The sequence below is a fragment of the Salvia hispanica genome, chromosome 4 (assembly GCF_029641045.1).
Source record: "Salvia hispanica isolate PSC_SH4W2 chromosome 4, Shi_PSC_v1, whole genome shotgun sequence".
NCBI lineage: Eukaryota > Viridiplantae > Streptophyta > Magnoliopsida > Lamiales > Lamiaceae > Salvia > Salvia hispanica.
This window is the reverse complement of record NC_142695.1, coordinates 21,203,263-21,215,539: the sequence shown is the minus strand read 5'-3', so window position 1 is coordinate 21,215,539 and position 12,277 is coordinate 21,203,263. Positions and strand designations below refer to the sequence as shown.

General features: G+C 36.1%; 1 protein-coding gene across 2 annotated transcripts; it reads left to right on the top strand.

Moving 5' to 3' along the window:
• Positions 1-18: 18 nt before the first annotated feature.
• Positions 19-10,459, top strand: CYL1 (alpha-N-acetylglucosaminidase family / NAGLU family). Of its 2 annotated transcripts, none has more exons than XM_089056457.1 (19): positions 19-365; positions 866-939; positions 1,453-1,664; positions 2,858-2,979; positions 3,825-3,910; positions 4,773-4,867; positions 4,996-5,077; positions 5,488-5,594; positions 6,097-6,127; positions 6,623-6,740; positions 7,324-7,374; positions 7,855-7,965; positions 8,110-8,211; positions 8,789-8,887; positions 9,035-9,145; positions 9,273-9,520; positions 9,592-9,829; positions 9,928-9,989; positions 10,063-10,202. In XM_089056457.1, the coding sequence occupies exons 1-18, from the start codon at positions 138-140 to the stop codon at positions 9,958-9,960; spliced, it is 2,148 nt and encodes a 715-aa protein (XP_088912583.1). In that variant the 5' UTR covers positions 19-137; the 3' UTR covers positions 9,961-9,989; positions 10,063-10,202. The 2 variants fall into 2 exon arrangements, with proteins under 2 accessions (XP_088912583.1, XP_088912582.1); XM_089056456.1 differs by having other exon boundaries at positions 20-365; positions 9,911-9,989; positions 10,063-10,459.
• Positions 10,460-12,277: the final 1,818 nt, after the last annotated feature.

Below are 12,277 nucleotides of genomic sequence, written 5' to 3'. Positions count from 1 at the left end.
TTAAAAAGAAAGGAGGAGGAAGAAGAAGAAAACGAAAGCTTGGCTTCTGCCTTCTTGGATTTATCGGATTCTCTTTTGAGTAGAAATTCACATTTTAATGGCATCCAAATAGAAAAAAGAGGGAGACAATCAAGAACATGAAATTCAACAAGAAATTCAACTTGTTGTTTGCGACAACTTTCCTACACCTGGTACTGTTATGTTGCTCACATTCAGTTCAGGAATCCGAACCAATACACTCTATTCTGAACCGTTTGAACAGCCATAAACCTTCTCCAACTGACCAAGAATCTGCGGCCAGAGGTGTTCTCCAGAGACTGCTTCCTACCCATTCATCAAGTTTTGCGTTCACGATTATCCCCAAGGTGTGATTCTGCACCAATTTCTTGGATTCTAATCACTCAGAGTGAGAATTTTTGTTTGTTTAACTTTATGGCTTCGCCTACTAAGAAAAGGAAAGGATGAAATTTTATAGTTGGTGAGATAAAAAAACAAATTTGTTGGTCTCTTTGATAAGAGTGTCTAAAATTATTGCGAATTTTGTTAGTACTGATGGAAACAATTGGAATCATGTTTGGTTTTTTGAGGATAGCAATGATGTTGCAAACTAAGCACTTGAATAATTGGTTAAACTTCATATGGATGATTAGTTTCTGGTGCAGGTATAGATTGTGACATGATGGAATTCTTTTCTTCTTCTTGTTTTGGTTTCTTAGGATTTATTTGTTGTTATCGGTTCTGGCAAGCTAATTGCAGTCTTTCTTGAGTTGTGGTACATATTTTAGTTTTAAGTTTTTTTTTTTCTTTTGGGTATTTCCTGTTTTAATTAAATGTTGACTTGTATGCAATTCATCTGTAATACTAGGATGCCTGTGGTGGAAATAGCTGCTTTCAGATTAGCAATTGCAAGAGCTCAAATAGAGATTCGGCTGAAATAATGTGGGTACATTCTGATAATTTACAGTCCTTTTTTCCATGGTTCATTCCATTTGGCACTCTCCATATCATAAATTGGTGTGGTTCGATTTTTCTGTAATTACCTTTACAGGAATGCGGATTGACATTTGATCTCTATGAGTATTCATTATTAGCTAACTTGTTCCTATTTCGGGTCATATAAGACTCACCTTAAATTGGGTCCCTCAGCCTTATATAGCCACTGAAATACAGCCTTAAGTAACTTTAAATATACTCCTCCTTTAAAGTTTTTTTGATGGATGATTTCAATAATTCAACTAGTAAGATTTCTTGTCAAAATTTTAGAGATCTAGCTATTACACATGAGCAATATTTACTTATGTAAATCTGTGAAGCATGTCACTACAGATTTAGGCGGCATGACAGATCTTGCTTGCTGAGATTTAATAAATATTGTAAAATTCATTGTCTTAACATTCATCCATGATCTGGCTTCACTGATTATTTGTGTTCATGTTCCACTTGCTAATCCAGGATAAAAGGAACAACTGCAGTTGATATCACATCAGGACTGCATTGGTACCTAAAATACTGGTGTGGAGCTCATGTATCTTGGGACAAGACTGGTGGCGTACAGCTTGGTTCAGTTCCCTCACCAGGATCACTCCCTCTTGTGAAAGATGAGGGTGTGATGGTTCAACGCCCAGTGCCGTGGAACTACTACCAAAATGTTGTCACATCTAGCTGTATGAAGTTTTTTTAATTTTATTCTTCAATTACCCAATACTTTCTGAGTCTCTGGCCTGACATTTTGGTTGACATGTATCAGATAGGTGCATCCAATAGTGCAGCATGCCAATTTCATTATATTTCCTCTGTTCCACTTATTTAGTTCGTTATTCATGTTTGAGACGTCCTATTATATTATTCTCTCTCTAGCTGATATTCCCTCCGTCCCACAAGAGTATGCACTCTTTCATTTTTAGTTCGTCCCACAAGAGTATGCGCTTTCTAATTTTGGAAACTCTCTTCTCTCTAATGAGGTGCGACTCATTCTCCACTAACAATACTTTAATTACTTTTTCTTTCTATTTCTTTTTTACTTTACCAATTGTGCATTAAAACCCTTGCGCAACCAAAAGTGCATACTCTTGTGAGGGAGTATAACTTTTTACAATCATTTACATGAATATCCCCATGTAGGTTTAAGAAGTTTAAAGGAGTACCGTTTCAGCATTATTTTTAATCTTACATGAAAACTCAAGGTTGATTCTATAACTGGGATGGAGGGTGTGTTTTGATTTCCTAATTTGAAGTGATAAATATGAAAATTTATTTGATTTAGTAATTTTATTCCTTCCCGGTACTGACTAGTTCTTCTAGTCATAAAGACCTATGTTTTCATCATTGTTGTTTGCTTTTTGTTGGTCGAAGTTGTCAGCTGTACGTTCTCATTCACTAAGCTGATTGGTTTTTCCCACTTCAACTTTCCACCTATTTTACTTCTAAGAATCATCATGGAGGAAAACAGCAAGCTGATGTGATATGCATGGTAGAATATCAAGAAGTGTCTGTCAAGTGGCTAATACTTTCTTCTCAGCCTGATCATTAGTAATGGAAAACTAAAAGTAGAATAGTATCTACAGTTGATGAACATGTGTGTTGGGTAGTCTTTACTGGGCAATACTAGATTAAGTAGCTGCCGTCATCATGTTTTTTTTTATCTTTGCTCAATCACTTTGAGTATTTCATCTTATACTCTTTCTAAAAGGTTGCCATGGATCTGGTATTTAAACGACATTTCTATGTTTTTGGATGTTGGAGTTATTCGACCATAGTTTGTATAATGCTGATATGTTTTATCTATTTATCTTTGTTTGTCTATATATTCATAAAATTACTGCTGTCAATAGCTTAGCAGATTTGGTTTTATCCACAGATTCTTATGTCTGGTGGGATTGGGAAAGGTGGGAGAAAGAGATCGATTGGATGGCACTTCAAGGAGTTAACCTTCCTCTGGCATTCACAGGACAAGAAGCTATTTGGCAAAAAGTTTTTACAGTATGTTTGGCACTTTATTCCATTCCTTTTATCTTATGATTCAAGTTTCTCAGTTACCGACCTAGTCATTTACTCCTTGAATTTCACAGAGTTGATTTAAAGATGATATTTCAACTATTGAGATACTATTTTTGTGTGTTAGTTTGCTTCTCGGATTTTGTCACTTATGTGCTCTGTTTCAGTTGCTTACCTTCTATCCTGTTTCATGGATTTTGCAAAGTCTGAATTTTCTATTGATTATACCAATGCCTGGTTTATGTGCATAAAATTGATTACGTTTCATGACATAAACATACTCTAGACATCAAACAATTTGCCCTTTTTTTTGTTTACTGGTACTAGTGATGGACTTTGCTAGTTTATACTCCATCCGTTTCCTAAAAATAGGAACTTTGGAAACGGCACGGGATTTGATGCAAAATTGGTAAAGTAAGAGAGAGGAAGAGAAAAAATGGGTAAAGTAAGAGGGAAGGAGAAAAAGTAGTGTAATTAGTGTTAGTGGATTGTGGGGTCCATTTCCTAAAATGGAGAGTTTCTATTTTTAGGAAACGGACCAAAAAGGAAAGAATTTCTATTTTTTGGAAATGGAGGGAGTATAGTATATTTTAAAACCCCATGTTATTACTGGTGAACCTATAAATTGTTTTGTCCAGTCCTTGCTCTTTCCCTTAGAAATAGAAGGCCGGTCCACAACTTGATGAGTGATACCAATCTGAGTGCTCATGACTGGTTGTGTGAAGCTTCCCAAATGTTAGTTCATTTACATGCTTGGTTGCATTAGTACATGCCTATATTTTATTGTAGAAATTGATGCCTCTGTTTTTTCATATGTGTTCTGTTTCCAGGATTTCAATATTACTAAGCATCAGTTAAATGATTTCTTTGGTGGACCTGCATTCCTTGCTTGGGCACGCATGGGAAACTTACATGGGTATCTCTTCCCATTTCTCTTTCATTGATTTTATTGTTATTGTTATTGTTGTTGTTTTTATTTTTATTTTATTTTGGGCATGTTTTGAATTTCTGCGGCTATACGTAGATTGTAGGGGCATAAGATGATTGTCAAATAAACTAAATGCAGTGATATTAGTCATATCATACTATTTTCATTTTCTATAGCCTATGTAAATAGTGAAATCCCCCTTAGAGGAGTACGATGCAGTTAGTTATCAAAGTTGTAGTGCTATTTAGTTAATTTCTCTTTACAACTGAACTCTCAACTCTGAAATATGTGCAGTCCTTAGCTTATTTATTCTTACAATGAATGAGCTATAGCACACAGGTTTAGGATACTGTGTATCTCACATCTTAATATCTTATGAAAATGTTCATTTTGGAGAACAAAATGAGGATATCAGAAAGGAACAGCATGGTTTATTAGCCCGGTAATAGAAAACAACAGAAAGAAAGTTTCTACATGTGCTTAACAGATACTCATATCAGTTTCTATGGTCTGTCTACAATTTCACATATGGGAAAAGAGTAGAAAACAATGGCGGATCATTGAAGTGGTAATGTTAGCATCGATTTCTGTACACGCCACTCCTTGTGTTACTTACTCCTTAGAAGTAACAAATACAAAAGTTTGTTTATTTTCAAGAACCTTGTGGAATATTCTTACGGGAAAGTTTGTGGTATAACTTCTAGGTCTTTTTGTTCAGAAAATGATTTTTCATATCACAACTTTTGCAAATTTGGCTGCTATCAACATTGTTAACAACTATGCAATTTTTTTACCTCCGGATTTTGGCATTGTTAGTTCAAGAGGTTTACCTCCATATTCTTTACTGCAGATGGGGTGGCCCCTTAACTCAGAATTGGTTAGATAAACAGTTAATGTTGCAAAAGAAAATATTATATCGAATGTTAGAGCTTGGGATGACCCCAGGTATACTTCATCTTTACTCCCATGAATGCCTTTTCTTCTTTTGTCCTTTTCCTTTTCTTATCTATGTGCAGTCACTGTGGGGTCTTATGTTACCTTACTGATAAATCCATACAATTTTGTCTTGATAGTTCTTCCGTCATTCTCTGGGAATGTTCCAGCTGCATTAAAAGCAATATTCCCCTCAGCAAACATAAGCAGGCTTGGGGATTGGTATTTCCTCCTTTTCTTTTCACCCTTCACCCTTCTTTTTGGGAGTTATTATGTCACCACTTTATCACATGTACTGTTCCACTGCCTTAATTGCAAATACTACTCCTATATGGTGACATTTATAAAACATTTAGTTATTATATTTGGACAGGACATACATTTATTGTACCTTTAGCAAGATAAACACACAGAAAAGGGAGAAAACAATCTTATATATGTAGTATATTTGGACATACATGATACTCTTGAGTCTGAGATGTTTTTTCTTTCGAAGCATGCCATAGCGCTTTCTAGTTTAGCTTTTTTAGGTCGTTGGCTTTGTATCAGCTACCATCTGTGTGAAAATGAAACTCTATACATGTCGATTTATTATATTTAGTATAGAAAGTCATTTTTCTGTTTAATTACAGGAACACTGTTAATGGTGATCTAAGATGGTGCTGCACGTATCTTCTAGATCCTTCTGATCCTTTATTTGTAAAAATTGGAGAAGCGTTCATGATACAGCAGATTAAAGGCAATTTACATATAACTTATGCTTGTTACTTGTTCTAATGTTATGCCCCTGTGCAAAACTTTTGCGTCTTTAAGTGTAATTTGAATGACTGTTCATTTGAATTTGTCTGGAGTTCATTGGTAGTTTAAATCAATATCAAAGTGTTTTTGAATTTGTTATTTATTTCAAACTGTAAATCAATATGAACAATGAACAAAAAATAATTTTTTGAGGTTTTATGGTTAAAGAGAGATCTACATTTTAATAAGAATATCACTGTGTTGGTATTTCAACAAATAGTCCTACAGATGGATCTAAGGCCATAGCCTAGTAAAATGATGGTCTTCTCCTTCTATCGTCACAATTCATTTATGGATCAGCCTGTCTCTAGCTGCTTGATCGTATATGTTCTTTTTTTGGTCCTTGCACTAATGGTTCAATTTTCTCCATATGTAATCTCTATTCTCTAATATGCCTTGTAAACATCCATAAAATCACTTACATGGGTTACTTCTTTCTGCAGAATATGGAGATGTCACAGACATTTATAGCTGGTACTTCTCTTGATATTTTCTGGATTAGTTTTATTTTTCTTTGAGCTCAGTAAGTTAGTCAGTTAGTAATTTATGCAGCACTGGTTAAACTAATTTCTAGGTAATGTGAAAGTTTTATGGTTTCTCTTTGTTAATATAGAACCAGTCTTTTTGACCTGTCCCTAACCAAGTAAGAACAGTCATAGTATCCATAAACTTTATCTTTTTCAGGGTTTTGAGGGAGAGAGGCTGTGATAATTAAAATAATTTAGCACTTGGTTGCTACAAAAAACTGATGCCTCGAAGCATAATGAACAAATTTTGAATTCTGATTCCTGAAACACCAACATGATGCTGGTTTGGTTTTGTGGCACACTGGTACTTGCACAGTATTAATGTTTAGTAAGTTGTAATAGCAACGTAAGATTCTTGTTATTTCATGTCCAAATTTTTCTCTCCCTGCCTCACCCCCAAGGGTGCGTCCCTAGTTCTGAACGACGAATTATTGGGCTGCAGTGATACGTTTAATGAGAACACTCCACCTACCGATGATCCAACGTACATCTCGACCCTTGGTTCTGCAGTATATAAGGCAATGTCTAAAGCCGACAAAGATGCAGTGTGGCTAATGCAGGTATGCTGTCAATCATGCTTTGACTTGATCTCCGGTCCTTGGTGGCTTTCTCATAGCTCTTCTCTAGGTCTCTTATTAAGTGGAGTACTTGAATTGAGTTAATAGATTTGGTAGGTCAGTTCATGGGTGGAAGTGTGGAGCCAACAAAGTCTTTTTTCTCTATAAACAAAATTTGCAAGCATCAATAGAATGCAGAGATAGCAGATTTTTTGCCATTCTGTTTAATTATATTTTTACTCATTTAAGCTGTCAGCATCATGACTGTTACTTACAATTATATTCCTAAGTATCTGGTGATTATAAATAGAGCACATTTAGACAATCTTAAATTTCTTAATTGTCGCACTGACACAATGCATTATGCAAAGATTACAATTGCAAATTTTTTTAAACATTTATGTATAAACTTTATGCAAAGACTACAATCGTTAATTAAATTTCATCCTTCTTCCCCTACCTCCAAAGAGTTACTTATCTCCAAAGAAAGCAGTTGCTTATTTATTCATATGTGTATTCTGTATTTGTCTATGCTTTTCCAGGTCTACATCTTAACTCTAACCATTTGATGTCCTTCTACTTCTAGGGTTGGCTTTTCTACTCAGATTCATCATTTTGGAAGCCCCCACAAATGAAGGTATGAGCTATTCTTGAGTTAGAAAAGTGTCCTCACCTAGCTCATATACTGTCCCATATGTCCAGTAAATAATGTAGTGAGTTGTGTGTATGTTCTCGACTCTTGTCATTGCTCAAAAGCAGTAAAAAACGAATGCTAATGTGTGTCAAACCCTTACTATAATTTCCTTACACAGAGAAAACCAAATGATAATTTATGGTGCATCATGCCCATCTATTTCTTGAATTGACTCATACTTGAGCCAAATCCTTGAGTTACTAGAGGTATATGCAAACTAGATAAATCTGCTTGAATGCTTGTTATAAGCCTGATTCTTCTGCTCTTTCCTCTTCGTAGCCTAATTTTAAGCTTTTGTTCATTCTTTATAATTCTTTATGCTTAGATCACAATGGCTTGGGCTGTAGCCGCTGTATGCGTTAGTCATGCATTGATGATTTTACAGAGACGACTATCGTGCTGAACCTATTCCATGTATTGCAGGCCCTCCTACATTCTGTCCCATTCGGGAAAATGATAGTGCTTGATCTATTTGCGGACGTCAAACCAGTTTGGAAATCATCATCCCAATTTTACCACACTCCATATATATGGAACGTTACTCTGTCAATATTCTTTATATATCTTTTACTTGGACATTATTTGTGATTTTTTTTTCATCCATCAACTTCCTAGTTACTTAGATCCAACCTAATCTACATTTATCATCCTGTGACATCTTATACATGACATAACAGGTGTATGTTGCATAACTTTGGTGGAAACATTGAGATGTATGGCATTCTAGATGCAGTGGCTTCAGGCCCAATTGATGCTCGTCTTAGCAAGAATTCCACCATGGTAGGCTTTGTTCCTCATATTTTCATGTATTCAACATACTTTTGTACTGCACTTTGTGTTTTCCCAAGTCGTGTTTAGTGCTTTATAGAAGGCACTAACCTCAGTTTTTTTCTCTGTTTCTTATCAGAGTTTAAGCTGTAAAAGAAAATGGCAAATTCAGAATTTATCATGATATTTTCTAGACATTAAGCTCCTTGTCTAAGGAGTATTAAATTTCCATTGCTTTAATTTCAAATTGTATTGCTTATCATTCATATCCTTGTCCTAATCATAGAAAAAGCAGTTCCTTTTTTATTTTGTAGCAATGATGTTGAACTTTGCCAGTCATAAGTTTATTTTCTGTTTTAAGTTATTATTAATAACTATGGAGTCCTAAAATTTGAAGTTGAGCATCTTTATGCAAAAAGGCATTGAGTATTCTGCTTCCCTTGAGAATCCAATCTTATACTATTTCAGTATTATTCTGAACCAAATTCACTACCTAAGCCTAGTGGTCTCAGGTATTGACCATTGTCTGTAGTTGACTTTAATTTCTAGTTTAGGATTCTCAGTGTCACAATCTCTTTCTCCAGGACAGATTGGTGTAGGCATGTGCATGGAAGGGATAGAACACAATCCTGTTGTATATGAGCTGATGTCCGAAATGGCGTTTCGAAGTGGTCGATTCGACCTGGAGGTAAACCTTGGTTATATGATTGTCTAACATATGCAGTTTAATTGAAGTGATAATGTTTGAATAAATAGAATGCTTGGAGCTGTTCGTCTATATTCACTCATGCTAGTATTGAGTAACGTTTCCGATGTTGTTGACTTGACCTGGCAGGAATGGCTGACAATCTACTCCCGGAGACGATATGGTAAATCTGTTAAACAAGTCGAGTCTGCATGGAAAATTCTTCATCGCTCTATTTATAATTGCACCGATGGAATTGCAGTATGTTTGTGCTGCCTATTCACTTCTCATATGTTTCGACAATTTTTTCATTAGTAAGATGCTGCTATCTAGACATTGATGTCTAGCTTTTCACTAATTGCACGGATGCAAAATTCTCTCGATGCAGGACCATAACACGGATTATATAGTAAAATTTCCTGATTGGGATCCATCGGTGAATAACCAACATGATGCACGTGAGTTTGTTAACAGGCACGGGCTCCTTGGTATGCAGCCAAACAGAAGGTTCCTTCTCCACGAAACAAGCTCTTCTTTGCCTCAGCCCCATTTATGGTATAACAATCAGGACTCTATCAGCGCGTTGAAGTTATTCCTTGACGCTGGAGACGAACTTGCTGAAATTCCGACATACAGGTTAAGTTTTTATTTGCTCAATACCCATTATAAAAGCACGTCGATATTACTGAATATTGCATCCATTGCAGGTATGATTTGGTTGACTTAACGAGGCAGTCGCTCTCGAAGCTTGCAAATGAGGTGTATCTGAATGCAATACATGCTTTCCGGCACAAGGATGCGCAGGCTTTAAGCATCCACTCTCTCAAGTTCCTACAACTCATCAAAGACATCGACAAACTTCTCACCACGGATGATAATTTCCTACTCGGTACTTGGCTTGAAAGTGCAAAAGGGCTGTCCCTCAATGCAGATGAGAGGAAACAGGTTAGATATGTTCTTTTTCCTCTTCCTTTGATGAACCAACCAATCACTCGCCACGAGTTGATATCTACGTGATTGATTTAGTATGAGTGGAATGCAAGGACGCAAGTAACAATGTGGTACGACAACACTGAGTACGAGCAGAGTCAGCTACACGACTATGGTGAGAGCCTTTAGTTTGCTCTCACTTTTTCTCTGTGAAATTTGATCACCATTTTTATTTTTGTGGACCTCAGCGAATAAGTTTTGGAGCGGACTGTTGGAGAAGTACTATCTTCCACGAGCATCCATGTATTTTATGCGTTTGTTGAGAAGCTTGAAAGAGAACGAGGGCTTCGAATTGTTGGAGTGGAGAAAAGAGTGGATTGCATACTCAAACCAGTGGCAGGCGGGAGTTGAGGCTTACCCAGTGAAGGCGCAGGGCGACGCTCTTGCTATAGCACGGAAGCTCTACCAAAAATACTTCACCTAGGACATGTGTAGCGAGCATTTCCAATACACGTTGGCTTATTGTTCCTGATCCTGATAATGTCTGTCTGTATCTAATAATGTCCAGCAAATAAATGCTAGTTGCAACAAGCCAAAATGGTGATCTTTCCATTTATGTTGTCTGAGCAGTGATGTTTTTCATGAGTATAAGAGTTTAATTCTTACTTGTATCACTAATACTAAGTCCGTCCACTAAAATTTGTCCCATTTTTCCATTTCCATTCGTCCCCTAAAATTTGTTTCATTTCACTTTTACCATTTTTGGTAGTGGATTCTGATCCGTATTTTAGAGTATCTGATTCAGTTCACACAAGATATCAAGTTTAATTAATTAACTCTAATAATACTACGATACTGCAAGATTACAGCGTTGTTAGTGGTATTTCAAGTGTCGATCCACAGGGAGTTAGCATAAAGATTTGATTTTTGATTTCTGAAAGATGTTGACAAAATAAAGCTACAAGTTAACTAAAGAAAGACTATTCAAATGGGAAAATATGCCACTCCAAGTTGCTCACTAGGCTTGTATTGTTCTACACCTATACAACGAAACATATTAAAGGATTAAAATATCAACCTAATCACATACACTGAACATGTACACGATGAATAGTTCACAGTTAGCTGAACACATAACCTATAAACCAATCTTCAATGTTTATAAGCTCCTGCGGAAGCGCTAGAAAAATAAACATCTACTATGATCACCTACTTAATCCACTATCAAATTATCCCCTAAACAAATCTAATTCGATAGCATACCAACAATCTAACATTCCTAAACTATGTTAAAGAGACAATAGCGAAGGAAAGAACAACACTACATTATTAGCCAAAAACATAGTGTTTGTTAAACATTGAGCACATTGTTGGTAACAAACACATGAGTTCAAAGGTGTAGAAACATCCATACAAAGCCTAGATGGAGCAACATAGAGAGCTTAGCCTAAACACATGGTGAAATTTGCAACAAAAACCATAGGAAACATGCTCTCGTTGAGTGGAATTGGGATTTGGAGACGGATCGTCGGAATGTTAGCCGGAATTTCTTCCTTTTCTTCTTCCTCCTCTCTTTCTCTCTTTTCCTCTCCCTTTTCTCGTGTCTGAATATGTCTGAATGTTTCCATACAAAGCCTAGATGGAGCAACATAGAGAGCTTAGCCTAAACACATGGTGGAATTTGCAACAAAAACCATAGGAAACATGCTCTCGTTGAGTGGAATTGGGATTTGGAGACGGATCGTCGGAATGTTAGCCGGAATTTCTTCCTTTTCTTCTTCCTCCTCTCTTTCTCTCTTTTCCTCTCTCTTTTCTCGTGTCTGAATATGTCTGAATGTCTTCCAAAACCGCCCCAGAAACCAATTTGAAACCTAAAATTCGGCAGTTTTCGAGAAAAACCAGAAACCAATTTGAAACCTAAAATTCGGCAGTTTTCGAGAAAAACGCCCGACCCGTGCGTTTTTGCCGATTTTGACTGCTTCGCGCAACCTTCGTCAAATGGCCATAACTTCTTCATCCGAGCTCCGATTGAGGCGTGCAATATACCCACGCGAAGCTATTTCAAAGACAAAGATAATGGTGGTAAGATAAAAGAATTTGGACACCATCTTGATAGGCAACGAACAGTTTTAATCAGACCCTACTCTACATGTACATCTATCAACTAATATATAATAATCAAACCTTAATGATCAATTGATAGATGATTTAAATATACAAAATAAGAGAAAACTTGGAGTATAATTAGTATCATTTGATTCACATCAGACCTCATATTCCACTAACTCAATCCTATTCACATTTTATTATAAAACTAATATATAAAAGTAGGATTCACAATCTACTAACTTTTTCAACTCACTTTCCATTATATTTCTTAAAACTCGTATCGGGTCAAAGTATGACAAATTTTGGTGGACGGAAGTAGTACCTATCATTGTGTAATCAAGTATGCCAATCATT